Source organism: Anticarsia gemmatalis, chromosome 15, assembly GCF_050436995.1.
Source record: "Anticarsia gemmatalis isolate Benzon Research Colony breed Stoneville strain chromosome 15, ilAntGemm2 primary, whole genome shotgun sequence".
Lineage (NCBI taxonomy): Eukaryota > Metazoa > Arthropoda > Insecta > Lepidoptera > Erebidae > Anticarsia > Anticarsia gemmatalis.
The window spans coordinates 3,273,064-3,290,873 of record NC_134759.1 but is presented as its reverse complement, the minus strand read 5'-3'; the positions used below and the strand labels follow the sequence as shown (position 1 = coordinate 3,290,873).

The 17,810-nt window shown below is 33.4% G+C and overlaps 2 protein-coding genes across 2 annotated transcripts; both read right to left on the bottom strand.

The window, feature by feature from the left end:
• Positions 1-826: 826 nt before the first annotated feature.
• Positions 827-2,974, bottom strand: LOC142978786 (uncharacterized). Its single transcript, XM_076123357.1, has 2 exons — positions 2,680-2,974; positions 827-1,009 (listed from the first exon to the last, which is right to left on the bottom strand). The coding sequence occupies exons 1-2, from the start codon at positions 2,878-2,880 to the stop codon at positions 869-871; spliced, it is 342 nt and encodes a 113-aa protein (XP_075979472.1). The 5' UTR covers positions 2,881-2,974; the 3' UTR covers positions 827-868.
• A 7,523-nt stretch (positions 2,975-10,497) lies between these two features.
• Positions 10,498-11,392, bottom strand: LOC142978915 (uncharacterized). Its single transcript, XM_076123527.1, has 2 exons — positions 11,083-11,392; positions 10,498-10,671 (listed from the first exon to the last, which is right to left on the bottom strand). Exons 1-2 carry the CDS (start codon positions 11,281-11,283, stop codon positions 10,531-10,533), a joined length of 342 nt encoding a protein of 113 aa, XP_075979642.1. The 5' UTR covers positions 11,284-11,392; the 3' UTR covers positions 10,498-10,530.
• Between the last annotated feature and the right edge of the window lie 6,418 nt (positions 11,393-17,810).

Below are 17,810 nucleotides of genomic sequence, written 5' to 3'. Positions count from 1 at the left end.
TTCAATGGCGTTTTTATATAAGTTTAAACGCTATTAAATAGATAAACTGCCGCTAAATGTACCTCAGAAACCAGGGGATAGTCACCGTAGTGGTGTATTCTAAAGAACTAACCCTTACCTCATTCCGAGAGCCCAGAAAATACCTTTGCTCATAACTGGAACAGAAATGAGATGTATTACTTACTTATTATTTTACTCTTGTAAATAAAATGCGTGCACTTTTAAACTTTAACATTCTTTTCGATAAAAAAAGACCTGTATGCACATCAGATAAAGTGATTGCAATCACTCGAGTATGTTCCGTAACTGAATTTAATCTACAGTTTAATTACTCCATGAAATTATTCGCGGGGATTATGAGTGATACAAATTAAAGTGCCGTGTCAATCGGATCATCCCTTGACCAATTACGTGCGTCCGCCATTTTGAAATATACGAATAAATGTGAATCTTTGTTTTGCTTTGGATTTTATGGTTTTGGGAAGTGAAGTTACCTAACTTACTTTTAATATAATGACTCGACTGAGTCGTTATTTTTTGTGATCATCATCAACAAATGTTTTCTACGAATTGGATAGAAATTAATTGATGAATGAGTCAAACCCTTAATGACCGATAAGCGCGATTTCTTAAAACTTGTGCGGTTTAATAGCGCGTTTGATATATGAGACTAACTTTAATTAAAAAGTTATTACTAATATGCTATAGGTGTTGATTGGATTTTATACAAAATTCCTCGCTAATTTCTTAGTTGTTGATAGTCGATAGCGGCAGAAAATCGCCTATCAAGTGTAAATTATTTTGTTTAAATGAAAAAAAGACTCAATAACAGTAACAAAAGATAGTTATATTCTCAAAACCAGTAAGATTAAGCGTAGATGTAAACATCGTAGTGCAGTTTAGTTCCACGTTCGCTCTTCATACGAAGATTGACGAAGTTGTAGCCGAGGCCTCCCGAAGTCACGTTTACAGATGCCGACGAGTGAGTTTGGTCGTATGCCAGAATACCCTGGAAGAAAAAAAGAATTAACAGGTCTTTATGGAATACAGATCAAGCTATCATCGTCTAAAAGTATAAATCATTGCTGCTAAATATTAAGTCGGGGAAAAATCTTTTCTCTACACAAAAACATCTCGATATTTGGGTACCTCACGAGCTCACTGAAAGAAACCTAATAACCGTGTAGTCATTTGTGATTCTTGAAGTCGAAGAGATTTTATTACTAGTTCATACATACTACAATGCGAAAAGACTTTTTCCCCGACCCGACGAGACGAATAATAATATGAAAAAATATGTCAATAGCAGTATATATTAAGCCAGCCCATGAGGATTTCCCTGGACCAAAATATTTAGAATACGGCTGCTTTCTTTAATTAAACAGTGTGTGTTGTCATGTCAAATCACGAAACTCTTTCTGTCCTTCTGTTACGTTTTCGAGATTCTTGAATACCCGAAATTAAACATAGTTTAATATTTTCAACAAAAATAAAACACGCAAAGAATCTGTAAGAATCCGTAGTGTAGACTACCTAGGACAATAAAACTGTAGCAAACACTACGTCACGCAAAAACCTAGCCTAATCTATAAATGACTCAGTAGACAGTCGATGCAATATAACACGAAATGATTTGAGGAAAACTAGGAGAGAATCCCCCGCGTCACTAACTCATAGATCACAATGAATATTAACAAATAGTAATGACGCGTTCTGGAGGGAATCCCATTAGTAAATTGGAACGGCAGGAGAAAACAGGAAAATGTTTATAAGTGAACTAGCTTTTGCTTGCGACTTCGTCTTCGGTTTGTGACTTAGGACAGAATTTTCATACAAGCTTTCATCCCCTATTTTATCCCCTTTGGGGTAGATTTGATCAGAATCCTTTCCTAGTGGATGCATTTGCTTTCTTAATGGACAGCGAAAATCTTAAGTCAATAAAAAATGGGTAAGCACTAAGGCTACCTTATAATTATAACAATTAACGTTTAATAGCGGCAAGGTTATCACAGCTATTAGATTTTAATGTTATTTCTGTATTTTTTATGAAAGCTGTTAACTATCAATTCCAAAAGGTAATATTTTATAAATAATTTATTCTATCAAATTCTGCGAAAATGAACAACAGTGAGCAACATTTACACAGCTGCATACGACATTATTTATTTGTATAGCGCTATAGTATTAAGTCAGTCTATTTTTCAGCGTAACACATTTTAAATTGTAAAATTTGACGATTTTAAAGTGCAACGAACGGATATTTTTGTATCTAACCGAATATGACGCCGGGACAGAATAAATTGACAGGAAAAAGGGGAACGACGGGAGGCCATTGCCCACAACATGACAGTTAAGATCAACCAAAATATATCAAAATAAAAATAACATCATAGTATGTAGTAAAAACATATAGCTCATAATGTATAGGACTGCCCGCGTTTTTTATAATTAAAAATGCTCGATGCGGCTTACGTTGCTTAATTTGAATATCTACAATCTAACAGACAATTTTTATCCAAATGGGCTAAGCCGTTTTCACGAGAAAGCAGGGCAAAGTAATAAACACACTACAATAGTGTCTTTGAAGAGTTTAATGATTTTTTTTGCGGTTTATGATGGTTGTTATTATAAACGACGATACTATCAAAGCATTAAAAAAATACTAATCAAAATTCTTACCTGGATCGATCTTCCGAAATTCGAAGGTACTTGAGGCAGCATATAGTACAAGTTCTCAACCCGTTTCCTGAACACCTTTGATCCGTATTCAGCTTGGTGATGATACACCATAGGCCTATTAACATTCGTACCTAGGAAAGTATGACCACACTCCACAATGGCCACAGCCGCTACCAATAAAACTAAAGCGTACACCTTCATTTTAGTACTTTATGAAGCACGTATTTAAAGCACGTAAGGCAAGGTACAGACGTGGATTTGAAATGACGGTCAGGCCGCGAATGCTCTCGGTCAAGTTTGCGTTACCTTTTATCAGCTGGTGATAAAGAAAGCCATATAGGTCATGTTAATCTGTGCTATAGTTGTCTGTTTTAATTGGGTATTCTTAATGTTTTCTAGTTATTAGGGAAATTCTGAAATGACTTATGTTTGATGTTATTGTGTTTACGTCAATGTATCAGCTGATTCAAGTGATGATTTGTGTTATTAGAGTTAGGTATACTGTTATCGTTATTTAAGTGTTATGCTCAGTATGAGTTAGTTTGAAAATTATAATGTTGTGTACTTTCTGGTTAATACGAATATGCTTAGCAAAAATATATTTAGTTTGCATTATTTTGTGACGATAATGTACTCGTAAAATATTGTCTAATGTCTTGCATAATGTACTTCCATTTTTCTTTGAGAATGAAGATAGGTAACTACAAAAAAGTGGGAACATTCTGTTTTTTTTTGTTGGCTCTAGGTAATCTTTCTTATGTATTTTTTTTACCTGTTACCTTCCCACTGCTGGGCAAGGGTCTCCTCTTAAATGAGGGAGGGGTCAGGTCTTGAGTTCACCAAACTGGTCGTCTTATGCATGTACATAATATATCTAATACAAATTAGAAATCAGAAAAGAGAGTATTAAGAAGTATTTTACCGTAATTGAATGTCAAACCGGCCAATAAGTATTACCAAAAACTACACTCCTAAGTTAAACCAATACAATCAGTCAGACAAATAACAAAACCCTTTTAAATTGCTTGCAGTTATTCGAAATACTTTTTTAAAGTATTACTAAGTTTAAAAATAAAACGTCCTCAATGCCGTCAGTTAGTAAACCGCACACAGTTCGGTTCGGAATCTCCGCGCCACGGATTGGCTTGGAAATAAACAAAAGGTAAAAAACGCTACTTCACCTGATAGCGCGTGACAGACCGACGGACGCGACGCTCCGATATATTATTTGCACCGGAATGTAACATATTTTCCTTTAAAATATAGGTTATATTAATAAATATGTTGCCGGTTTGTCAGTGTGGACTCCGAATGTTATCTCTTTATCCAAGCTCTTCATTTTATCCTTTTTGTTCTGGAGACAAGGCTCTATGAAAAATCCAACAACCAATTTGAGTTTATAAACAAATAATTAATTCATAAACTCGGGTAAATTATATATTTATAACGCCACTGTATGAATGTTAAACTTAATTGAGATCCCATCAGCCGTTTTGTTGGCGATGTAAGAAAACACGATTGCGCGGCCGTATATAATTGTATAAGCTACTAATAGCATAGAAAACTAATATTTTGTGTGATACTTACTCAGTAATTTAAGATCCAGTCATAATCACGCAAATTCGATACGCTCTATTCCATGGTCAGGAGTTACCAAAGTTTTTTTTTATAATTGAGTGTAATTAATGTGGAGTATACTTACACCTGCGCTTACCAATAAAACAGGCATTCTTTTAAACAAAAAAACATAATTTCAGTACTCAGTACAATTGTAACTGGTCTTCATTTTAAAACTCAACACATTTTTAGTCAAAAATTACAAGGTTAGGTATCTCTCAACCAAATATCGATATATCGTAGTGTATAGGTTTGTTTCTATCTCCTTTCATGCGCAGAATTACAAAGTTGCTGCCGATGCCCCCTTGTGGTATGTCTATTAAGGTGCCTGCACCTGCGAAGTCGTATGCCAGGATACCCTGAAAGTAAATAACAAAGTTTAAACAGAAAATCTTTTCTTCTGCAGTTTTGGTAGTGATCATAGAACGCCACTTGCTACCATTTCTACAACCTTTTGGTGATGACGTGACTTTAAAATATGTTTTCTAATTAAATCAGAAAACCAAACCAATGCAAACTAATTAGATTAACTTATAGTAACTCAATTTTGGTATTTTTTAGCATTGTCGACACGAAACAAACATTGAGCGAATATCATAGTTACCGGGTTAAACGAATGACTAACATTTTTAAGGCAACCATTATTATTTATTAGATATCATTATTACAACGTACATAGTTGAACCAAACACTATTTCGTTATATGTATTTTATTTCAATAAATTGAATAAAAAGTCAATAGAACATCTTATAACTTACTCTAATTTTCGCGCCGCAAATCTCAGATCTAGTAGGTGACGTGTAATTAAAGAACTCAACTCTTCGCTGCATTAATTTGCGAGGAATCACGATCTCCTCATGATACACCAGAGGTCTTTCCAGATTTGTACCCATGAAGAAATGATCGCTGTTCACTAGCATGACTGCTGCTAGCAAAAGAACAGACACACCGAGGACTTTCATATTGATTTGCTATCTTGAAGATAGCTAATGGTTAGAGAACTTCATGAAGAATTTATTCTTAAACTGTTTTGAAATAAAATATTGTCCCAAAATTGCCTTTTCGTGATGTTGTTGGTCGTATTTAGTCAAAAATACATCTTGTTTTCTGGTTTCAATGCTTCATAAGTTACTCGTTCTAAAATTTGTTGTTTGTTACTGTTGTTTAATGTTATGACTTAGAAATTATTATGTTATGGTTTGCTGTACTTGGTAAATAAGTTTTATATTTTGAACATGATATTTACAAATATTTTGTCAACAATAAATTTTGTGGATTTTGACAAATATAGACACTTGCGAGGAACGGACTCAAAGAGGCTAAATAGGTAAGGTTGAGTTTGTAGTCAATGGAGAAGAAAGTTTATGGTACAAAATATTAATAAAAATCTTTATTATTTAAGAGGCATGCAAATGATTGTAATAACGAATCCAGGGCCAAACACGACTATTCAAGCAAGAAGTCATAATGAATTCTATTAATAATTTTATTAATGCTAAAGAAAAACCTCTGTGGTGAAATCTTGCATGTCTAAGAGTTATATAACACAGTTCTTAAAGGAAAGTAAAGTCCTCAACCCGGACTTAACTAGTGTGGTGGACTCAAGACCATATCACATCTCATATCCCTTACTCTTGGAACTCCCTACCCAGCTCAGTGGGATAGTGATGGATTAATTTGAAACCGGCGAAAAACAACACAAATTAATGAGTCTACAAAAATGTATCTTTGTATAGAAGAAGTCGGTTAGAATTAACAAGTTATGCATTAGTAAACGGGATCATCAATGCAGAACTCATTAACTAATTGCGAGAACGACGGGCAGATATTATAATTAACTAAAGTATTTACATATTTTTTATTACCTGTTTCTATTATATCTACTAAAACGTACCACTGTGTTGGACCGAAAAATAAAATAATTTGATGGTACTTTAAGACCTAAATTTCAAGATATAGAATAGTATTCACTACTAATTCCTTCCATCTCTTGTTACATGCCTACACTTAAGGGAAAATGTCATGCAGTTTAAGTACATACATAACATACATACATAACCTGACAGTTATACCCGATGGTATAGACAGAGGCATTTGAAATACACCACGTTTCGCCATTGACTATGTTATTTTAGTCACATGCATTAGGGACCGAGCCTATTGTCATATACCGTTTACGAAACTCTAAACTACTGACACTGTTATAATATCAATTAGAAAGGCTTATTAAATCTTTGTTCAATTCGGGAATTAAACCCCAGACCACGTGAGCATCAGTCGTATACAACTATGCACTATCGCCCAGACCATGGATGTATATAGGTACTTAAAGATATTCCTTACTATATACCTACTTCTATCGCGAAAAGTTCGCATGTAAATACTTGAATAGTGCAATGTTTTTCCTGTTATTTATTACGCTACGGTGTAACACACAGCTCTCGTTTTGTAGAAAAACCTTACGGATTCGTTTGCCGGGAGGTATCAAAATATTTTGCCAAAAATAGATTTGTGTGTTTTGTACAATACAAAACCGCATATTTGACTGCCAACCTGATTTCATAGCGGTATTTAGTGCTATGACATTTTTATATTAAAAGTTGATGAAATATGCTTTTGGGTTACATGATACCTATTTCTGGGTGTATTTTTTAGTAAATTGTTATATTTTCATTCCACAGTTGAACCTTAAAAAAAACGTTTCGAGTAATGTTGATTCGAAGTGAAGGAAGCACATTTCAGAGCAAGTCTATTGTGTGCTGTGTACACTACTACTGTATACTCATATTATAATTGCGAAAGTTTGTTGGTCTTTTACTATTTCAAGTAGAACTATGGAAGTGCTACTGGTTTTCTCTAAAATCAATCCCCAAATGGCTGAAAGTGGTTATTATTGGTATTTGAGCAACGCGGGAGCTAGTAAGAATTAAAAATATTAACAGTAGACCACAATGACACCATTTTTGTCTCACTCTACGCGTAATGGTATTCACAGAACTGTCGATTAACCATTTAAATATATTTCAATATTATTGCTACCGTTTATTTGTTTGTTTTAAACGTTTAAACCGTCACTATTCGGATCCTCTCGGGAGTACTAAATGTACTTAATTATGTCAATCATCGGAGCCACAATTTGTGATTTGAAGCTAAATATTCAGTCCAAACTGTATTCTCTTGAGAATTGATACACAGATATACGTTTATTCTGATTAATTGTGGAGTGTTGACTATAAACTATTGATATAAAAGCATAGACATATGTATTAGTTAAAAAATAGTAGGAATAATGATGATAAGTGTATCATCATTATTCCTACTATTAACTTAACTAACTTAAATCACTATTTATGTAATTAAAATTAGGATTTCGCCGGCGGCTCTCGAACTGTTCAGGTATGTGAAAAATTGTCTTATATCTACATATATTTTTTGTGGATAAAAAGGGCAAATCTTTATTATAAACCACGAAATAATCAACATTCAGCAGCTTAGTCGTGCCAATAAAATGCAGAAAATTTCGCATTTACTATTCCAACAAAAAATAAACACTGTAATTGCCAACATATTACCGTTTAGAAGCAATCATATTAAAAGGATTTGTAGATTTCTATTCAAACTAAAAATAACTTTTTTAACACTGTCATCATCTGGCACTCAAAACATTTGATATCTACTATGTTAAGTATGTTACTTGCCAAGATCATTTGAGACAGGAAATTAAGTTTAAAACTGTGCAAATTTGGCACGTGGTCCCACTGTGGCAGATAACGTCGTGGTTGTAACGAGCTTTTGTGGTCGCCGCCCTGTCATGGCAGCCTGCTAATGATGCTGCTTCGATTGACCTTATAGAGATAAGATTCTATCGAAATATAAGTTTTTGATTGAAGATTTTTGCGTATATTAGTAGGCCATGGCGACCGAGTGTTACTTATATTTAGATAATTGTTTCAAAATATATTTTTGTGAAAATAATTTTCTAGTGTATTTGTCTGAAAGACATGTTATTATGTTATCTATGTATAGTGATTGAGTTACAAATAGATCCTAAGTTCCCACTAACTTTACATGTAAAATATATTATTTTACAATTTAGTCCGTAAAAGATTTTTAAGGCGGCAGGTATTTGTTTGTATAATATAATATTATCGATATATTCACAACAACAGAGAGCATGAGAATTAGAAATTTATTGTAGCTTATTTCATTATAAAAGTATTGATGATAATATTCTACGATGGAATAAATCATCAATCTTCATTTAGGTAGTAAAAAAGCTGGGCTGTAGTCGATAGATATATCCTCGATTGGCGATAGGATATTGAAACTGGTTCCTTAGACAATATAAGTTCAAGATAGTTCAGCAGTTTCACAATTTCGATTAATAGACAGAATTATTACATTGTCCTGTTTCCGACAAAATAATTTGACCGTCGTCAATCGTAGCGATCTGTGTTACAGTGTATCATGAAGTATGAACTAACAATTATTTGAGTCAACGGTTGAACAATGTTTGTTCCGCACAATATCGAACTTTGACTAAGGCGGATAGGACTAGTCTACACAAAACCTTGCAAGAATGTAAGATAAACGAGGGCACTGGACAAATATACACGACATAAGGGAAGAAAGAAAAGTAATAATAATTTCTTAGAAAAATCTGTGTGATTTGTTGACGATTTCACTGATTTCTGCGGAATGTACTTGCCACTAGTGCTATGATGAGCCGGCAGTTGAAGTCAGAGCCAGTCTGAGGTGAAATGTCAGACATTACTAAGTAAAAATCATGTTCTGGTTAATTCCTGTTAAATATTTGATATCAAACAATGTCGATTATCCGCAATTGACAAGTGTGAGGGACTTAGTATCTAACACTTATCTTACTACGGGAAAAGACCAGAAGTGGTACAAAAATAAGTGTTATGAAATAAATAAATAAAAATGCATAAAATCTGAGTGACAAATCAATCAACACAACTCTTTATATCTAAACAAGACTACATATCGCCCTGAAAGTTCTTAACCCGAAATTTCTGCACAATATGGCAATGCCTTTACTAAGCTAGTGATAGCGGAGTCAATTTAAGTTGGCAACTTAATTTATACAAGTTAGCCATACCTGCTCCCGACTGCTGGCTATTGTTCTATGTAATGAACATCTTACACTTAACTAACAAATTCACAGGCAATTCTTGAGTTCTGTTTTATTGGTGTGGTAATCTGTTTTTGTTTTGTAGTTTGTATTTCGTTGTGTTTGTATTGTTGTTAGTTTGTCTTTTGACTCGGTTACTCATATGACGAACTAGCTGACCCGCGCAACTTCGCTTGCGTCACATAAGAGAGAACGGGGGAAACATTTTCCCCGTTTTTGACACATTTTTCACTAGTACTCTGCTCTTATTAGTAGTAGCGTGATGATATAACCTATAACCTTCCTCGATAAATGGACTATCTAACACAGAAATATTTTTTCAAATCAGACCAGTAGTTCTTGAGATTAGCGCGTTCAAACAAACAAACAAACTCTTCAGCTTTATAATATTAGTATAGATTAGTATAGATTGTAAAGACAGAGCGACAAAAAATATTGCAAATATTAATAACTATAGCCCTTTTGGTAAGAGACCTTGCTCAGCAGTAAAACAGTAATATCTACTCCCGACTGCTGGCCATCGTTAATGAATATCTTTCACTTAAATAACAAATTCACGGACAATTCTTAAGTTCTGTTTTATTGGTCTGATAGTGTGGTAATCTGTCTTTGTTTTGTAGTTGGGATTTGCTTGTTTGTTTGTTGTCTCGTTTTTATTGATTGTGATATTAGTCATTATTGTCATGGTCAATTAATTGCATTTTAATGATTGGAATGATTTGTTGAATGCTTAGAAAATATTTATTGGTATTCCAAAAATAGAATGATAATAGTTTAAGTGGTACAAAGTAATTACTAAAACTGAACTGTTTTTAAATATGACAGAAATTGTTAATGATGTATAAAAAGTATCCCACGTTTTCAATTAATCTTGTGAGCATCTTTTTCTAAGATAAAACAATGGATACTAAGTTCTATACAACGGGAAAAATAGTATAGTAGTGCAAGAAACAAACGTACTACCCTTTAGCGTTAGTGGCCTGTCGACAATTTGATCAGTACAATACGGCCATCTTTTCAGTATTTGATAAAATTAAATAAGAGTCACATAAAAAAGTATAAAAATATATTCAGTTTTAATTTAACTGTAGATGTAGATGTCATAATGCAGTTCTCTAGCGCGGTCGCTCTTCATACGAATGTTGACATAGTTGAAGCCGAGTCCGCCAGCTGTCACGTTAGCCGATGCGCCGGAGTGCGTCAAATCGTACGCTAGGATACCCTGAAACAATATTATTTTGTGTTATTTTTGAAATTATAAGGACATAGTAACATATAAAATGGATTACAACAGAGATGTTTTTCACCTTTGTAAGACTACTCAGAAATATTTTTAGAATATAATCGCACTGCTGAAAAATTAAAAATCGGTTACGTTTTGCCAGATCGCCAATAACTTCAGAATAATAATTTGGAAAGATGTTTTAAAGCCAATCATTAAAATTGTATTTTAATTTCTGCAACTATTAGTATGTAGTATTTATAATTCCAGGTCTGGCCTTTTAAAAAATGTTACACAGAAATGGGGAGAAAACCAACAAAACTGTTCTCATGAGCGGAAACTAGCATGTATGTTAAGCTGGTTGTTAACAAACCGTTAACAAATACAAGAAAGCTTATGGAAAGTAGTTACCTGAATCCTACTACCATATCTGCTAGTAGAATAAGGCAGAGTATAGTTGAAATACTCAATCCTTTTCTGGAACATCTTGGAAGGATAGCGGGCATCCTTGTGGTACACCTCTTGTCTCATTACACTGGTCCCCATAAATGTATGACCGCACTCCACAATAACTACTGCGGCTAAAACTAAGCCTAAGATGAAGACCTTCATTTTGCCAAAAATGCCAAAGTGATTCTTGGCAAAGTGATACTTGGCAATGTGACTACTTGGCAAAGTGATGGCACAGTTAAAGTGTACGTCTGTTGACGCTATGAGTGACTTGTTAAATGGCAGGTAAAATGCATATTTATATAACACCTGTTATCAAGTAATTTCTTAGAACGTCATTATTATGGTTCTTTGTTTGTATTGGTAAAACCGTCGATTCAGAATTTAGCGATTTATTTATTGTTCGCATTGGTGTATTGTATTAAGGTAAACATTGTATTATAAGAATAACTAAACCAATATAGGTAACATGATTACTACCTATAGTTATCAACCTTCTTTAGAAAGCATTTGATAAGATACAGAACAATTGTAATGAACACCTACCTGAAATCATCTCAATTTTTCTAGCTATTAGAAAAAAATTTAGCTCAATTTGCGAAAAACTAAATAGAGGAGCGTAAAATTTAGCGATATGCCACCCCTACATTACAAACTGAAACGCGATAAAAAATAAATTATTACCCTTAGGAAAGTACATAAAAAATACATTCGGAACCCAACTGTAACAAATATTTTAATAATAACACAGTTATGATAACAAACACATTAGTTAATCACCGTCTTATCGATGTGGTAAATAAACAAACGAGTTCTACAATTCTATATTGATACGCTAATTTGCTAATGTTTTAACTTACTATTTTATTTTTAATTTTTAAAATATCTTGAGTCATTGAGTGATCTCTCGGCAGGCGTGTTATAATTTCGAGTCCTTGGATTATGACAAATAGATAGGCAATGTTTCAATACTTTGTTTAGGTACTCATAAAAATTTCGTTGTAAAAACGTTTTATAAATAAGAAGGTGTTAAGCGATTTTTGTGGATGACTGACTAGTGCTTACTAGACCATTATAGACCATCACCTTAGTCGGCCAGTTTCAATAAAACAGGCCACCCGCGCATTCTATCTTTAGTTATTAAATAATACATACACCTATAAGTATACATACATATTATAGGCAAAAAACATATTTAAAAGGGATTTAGGGATGTAGGAACAAGCGTTCTTTCGCCTCAGAGTTCTTTGAAAAAAAAATTTCACATAAAACATTTCACTTTCAAAGTCCTAATGTGCTACAAACAAACAGTCTAAACAATCAACATCAGAAACTTGGCAAACTTATCGCCAATTAACAGACATCGCCAAAGAAAACTTATTGCCAACTTGCTAATCGTCTGATGAAAATGAACACAACTTGGGATTCAGTCCCGTTGAAACATTCGCACATCGATTTTAATATTAACAGCTGGAGTTTGGTTTCTTTCAAAGTTTTCACATTTATATTACTTTTAAACAGTTGTTGTCTAGTTTTTAAAAACGGTTTTTTATCTTTTTCTAGTGTTGGTGAAAGTTATCGTGAACTCTTCCAGTTTAAATTTAGTTTAGTTAATGACATCAGTATTGGATCACAGATTGTCAAAGCACTGGAAGACATTTAATATTATAATCTCTTCTGTATCTTAACTATATCGTCGATATGTAGTCTTTAACATTTGAAAATGCCATCGAGAAACAACCCATCTATGTAATAGACGTTAAACATAGGGTAGTACCGTATGCTTAACCCTCTGGTTGTTTAACGATTGATGAGTGCAACTGTCTATGAGTGCCTCAGAGTCTCTTTAGCTAAACATAAATTACAAATCAATAACAGCGCGAAACTAGATAAAAAACTGTTTAAAATTTTAATGCCAAGCTAATCTCTCATTGACCTTATAAAAAGTACAAAAATGTATTTTCTTAAACTCCATTTTCGATATTAGAGCAAAAATTGCGGGCATAGTATCGTACGAAGGAATAAACATAACCGTAAAACCAAACGGACTGGTGAAGATACCAACCGGAAAAGTTAGCTTGGCGTAATTTTTAACATAATTAAAACTGTTATTGCTTTGGGGACCTTTCTCATTCTATTATACATACTTTGTACTCTCCTTTCGGTTTTTTAGTGTCGAAATGTGGGCTAATTCGCGCTCTGCAACCATATCTTGGGAGATTAGCTAAATAGTACATTGGCTTTTCGTAACTTGGCGCGAAACGGTTCTTTGTTTGTTTTTGATAATTTTTATACTAGATGTTTTATTTTTAGGGTTACGGGTTTTTGGGAGATAGCTTTAGGTAATGAAGAGGTTACAATTAGCGATATTGTTTTAAGATAATCATCTTCGGAATATATTGGAAGCAATTATAATATTTTCTCGATCATGATTTTGTTTTTCAATGCCTTTGTTTTCTCCGTTATCGTAAGAATTATTGCTAATTATGAAAAGAATGGTTTGGTATATACCAGCTGTACTACACATTTGTGATTATATTTTCAATAAACTTTGAACCTAGCGATATGAGGTTGCGAGCGTATATGGGGCTGCGCTCATGTAAGATCGGTGTATAATAATTAGGTGAAAAACCTATGAAACTTAAATAAAGCTTATACTCAAACGGTTATTAGCAACACATATATTTATTAAGAAACAAACCGTAGCGTGATTTTCTACGTTACTATCGAGCAACGACATTTTAACATTTTAATAAGCTACAAATACAGTTCCTGTAGTGCCCGTTAGAGGCGCTGATCAAGAATTTATGTAATACAATTCGATATTTTTTTCGATAGCTAGTCGGTTATCGAAATAGTAAGTCATTTCAATTTTATAGACATCGTTCCTTCATGAAAGAACTATCTAGAATGTATTCACTGTAAACAACGATCTCAAGTTTACACACAAACAAATATGTATCAAAAACTTAATAAAACGAGACACATGCCCATCAAAACGTAGACAAATGCCTGTAATTCCGCATGTAGAACAAATATTAATTTCAACGCACGTCTATCAAACTCGGCTTGACGACAACCAACCAACAAATCATACGGCGGAATTATACAACGAAAACATGTTTGGGACCAACGGATGTAGGAAAATTGCTTTCGATATGACATACTATAATGTTATTAGATAGGCCTGCGATTTCTATGGATTTATTTACTATTAAACCTATTTATGGGACGTTTATGTGTGGGACCAAATCGTCTGGAATTGCTATAATCGCAATTCGGGAAGGCGTGATGTCTTTTTAAACGTGACTGGTCGAAATTGACGTTGGTTTTTGGCAAAAAAAGAAAACTTTGTGATGGTAATTTGAACTTTTTCTATAAGTTAATCGGTTTTCCACCGTATATTTAGCAGGTATTTCAAAGATGAAGATCTGCTAATCACATACTACACACACAATATTCATATATAGTCTAAGCCCTTGAAAAAATATTGTTCATTCTCAAAATTTTCCTTATAAACCTTACGAATGGTGACATTTTTTTTCAATCAATACTTTAAAATACATTATAATCCATTTAGTGTACCTTAATCATAAAAAGTGTCCATACCTTTGTAAGATCAAGGGGGTAAAAAGGCTTTAATAATAAACAACATAGCGCCGCGATTATTGCCAACAATAAAATTTGTTTTATCGCACCAATATCGCGCGGTTTATTTGAAGCTGATATTTGGTCAACACCGGGTTAAATAGTGTTGTAAGGGTAAAAACACCACAGTGGAGTATTTTTTTTCATGGAAGTTTTGGTGGATGGAGACTGATGGCTTGGTTATATATTTTTAATATTGGCATGATAATAACTTAAGACAGAAGGTCATTTAAGTAAAGACTAAATAGATTAACCGACTTGGTATTACATAGATTTCAAAACTTTTTACGGCAGAGAGACTGAGCTGGGAGACTTGGGTTTTTTACAGGATGTTGTTGATTGCATTTCTGTTGCCACTATAACAACAAATGCAAAAAACTAAATATAATGAATATTTAAATGGGTTCCTTAGTGCGCGATTCCAACTCGCACTTGGTTGCTTTTCAAATACCTTACGGGTTTGTACTTTTCTCCTAGTGCATAATTTTACGCGGTCAACACTTTTTATTTCACTATCATGAAGTCATAAAAATTAAAGCAAACTTTTGACCATAAAGCTCAATTTATGGTCAAACTATGAAAGTGTTCGTTGTTTGTAATAAAAAGAAAAACACTAAGATAAGTCTTGCTTGTTTTATATTTACTTATATTGCTAGGAACGCCAGTCTTCATTGCGCGAGTCTTATTTTTAGTTCACATAGCTCTACGTTAGGTATATTAAGTTAGGAAAATATTCTTCTAACTTGGCTTATTAGATAGTCATAAAATGTGTATTACATTTTTTCTTAAAATAATAACAAGTTACCTACTTACGTAATATTAAATTTTATATGTATAAAAGCAAATTCGGCGACAGGTGAACTTTATCATTTCTGAGTAACATAAATATATGTTATTACTAGCTGACCCGCGCAACTTCGCTTGCGTCACATAAGAGAGAATGGGTCAAAATTTTCCCCGTTTTTGTAACATTTTTCACTGGTACTCTGCTCCTATTGGTAGTAGCGTGATGATATATAGCCTATAACCTTCCTCGATAAATGGACTATCTAACACTGAAAGAATTTTTCAAATCGGATCAGAAGTTCCTGAGATTAGCGCGTTCAAACAAACAAACAAACAAACAATCAAACAAACAAACAAACTCTCCAGCTTTATAATATTAGTATAGATTATAGATAAGATAAAATGTATTTAATTTACATAAAGTTGAGTACATAAGTGTTGTTCTTGCTGAACTTTAGGTGCAGCCTAATAATAGCCAGCATAATATGTATGTATGTTCTAATCTAAGAAAGAATGCCTTGCTTCAGAGAATATAATTTTGTAAGTATGAAGCCAGATATTCGCTAAACTACAATAAGTATATGAATATTACTACAAAAATCTAGGTGTCTCATTATTATACAGGATTATAATAATATTGAACCTAAAAATACATTTTATATAAGCTAGATTATAACAAGAAATTTTCATGCATTTTAAAAATGTCTACGCTCTTTTGTTAGCCGAAAGCCGAAGTTTTGTGAAACTCATTTTTCTTTTTCATATTTAAATTAAAAAACACAGCAGTGCCACATTACCGTGTCTACCAGTTTTAATTAAAATGTCACTATTTTTTAAGCACGTGTCATGAAATATGTTCAGCGAAATTAAAATTTTAATGAGATACGAATGAAGTCATAGAATTGTTAGTAATTGTGAAAGCTGCGAGGAGATTCCAGTCATTATTCTGTCGACATTTGCTTGTGTGATATTCTCGTTTTTTTTTGTAAAAATGATATGAAAGTAAAAAAACTCTATACTTGTCTCTTTGTGATTGGGTTATAAAGTAAATTGAGAATGGTGCCCGGTGAAACTATCGCGCACATACCTACTATAATATTATATACTCCACAAAACAGCTAATTCATTTTATTTTTGGAAATATATTTGTTAACACAAAAGTCGATGTTGCATTTTTTTACTGTTCCAAAAAGTTTATCTTGATGAAGCCGCAGCTTAAAGTCACAATAAAACCTCTTTCATTGTCCAGATTGCTACAAAAACCGAAACTTACCTCACTCCATTACTTAATAAACTGCTATAGGATTAAATACAAGAAGCCTGTAAATTGAGTGAGCGATGTTATCAGGACGGTTGGAGATCGTTCGCCTTCTACGATAACGTCGGTTCACCATAATTTGTTGTAATTGACCTCACAATCGAATCGCTGAATGGAAAGATAATAAAGTAGAAGGGAAAACGAAGTAGTATTAACTATAGAAACTTCATTCTGTTAAAAATATACTTATATATTCTATAGTCGTATATAGTATTTAAGAACTATGACGGGCTTCGTGAAATATATCTTAGGAACCCGAGCTCTATTTTCCGAAACATTTTTGTATTATGTTTTTTTATATTATATTAATACTAATATTTTGCACAAGATAACACAATATTTTCCCACGGCTTGCATTTAATGAAGAAATAAGTCACTCTTAAGTTTGTCTAAATAGATTCAACCGTTCGAAATTGACGGAGTAAATGAGGTAGCAAATGCCTATGTTTGTCTATAGTCTATAAACATCTATACTCTTATACCCAAGGAAATATTTTACCTTATTGTATTTTTTGACTTTATATATATTTTTTTTTCGACTGCCTCCGTGGCGCAGTGGTTTAGGTCGCCACGCCGATACCACTGAGTCGGTCGTGGGTTCGATTCCCACACGGAACAATTAGGTATTTGTGCGATCCACAAATGATTGTTTCGGGTCTGGTTGTACTTTGTGTCCGCTGTTTGTATTTGTAAAAGTCCCCGCGACACAAGAGTTCGCTCTTAGTGCGGGAGTTGTCTTTTTTAAAGAAAAAGTTATTTCTTTTAAAGAAATAACCAACAACTATACAAGCGAAAGTTTGTATAAAAAGCTTCACAATATCGCGGCTGTGAATTTGTTCGTATCTGAAACATTCGGTGCAATAGTGCTGTGTAGTTAGCGACTAGGCAACTAGGGACTACACACACAATGGGGACTGGTGTGATTCCCTCAATTGAT

Coding starts and splice junctions, on each gene's coding strand:
- LOC142978786 (XM_076123357.1), bottom strand. CDS start 2,880: ATGAAGGTGTACGCTTTAGTTTTATTGGTAGCGGCTGTGGCCATTGTG. Junction 1,010..2,679: donor ATTTCGGAAGATCGATCCAG/GTAAGAATTTTG, acceptor TTTTTCTTCCAG/GGTATTCTGGCATACGACCA.
- LOC142978915 (XM_076123527.1), bottom strand. CDS start 11,283: ATGAAGGTCTTCATCTTAGGCTTAGTTTTAGCCGCAGTAGTTATTGTG. Junction 10,672..11,082: donor GATATGGTAGTAGGATTCAG/GTAACTACTTTC, acceptor ATATTGTTTCAG/GGTATCCTAGCGTACGATTT.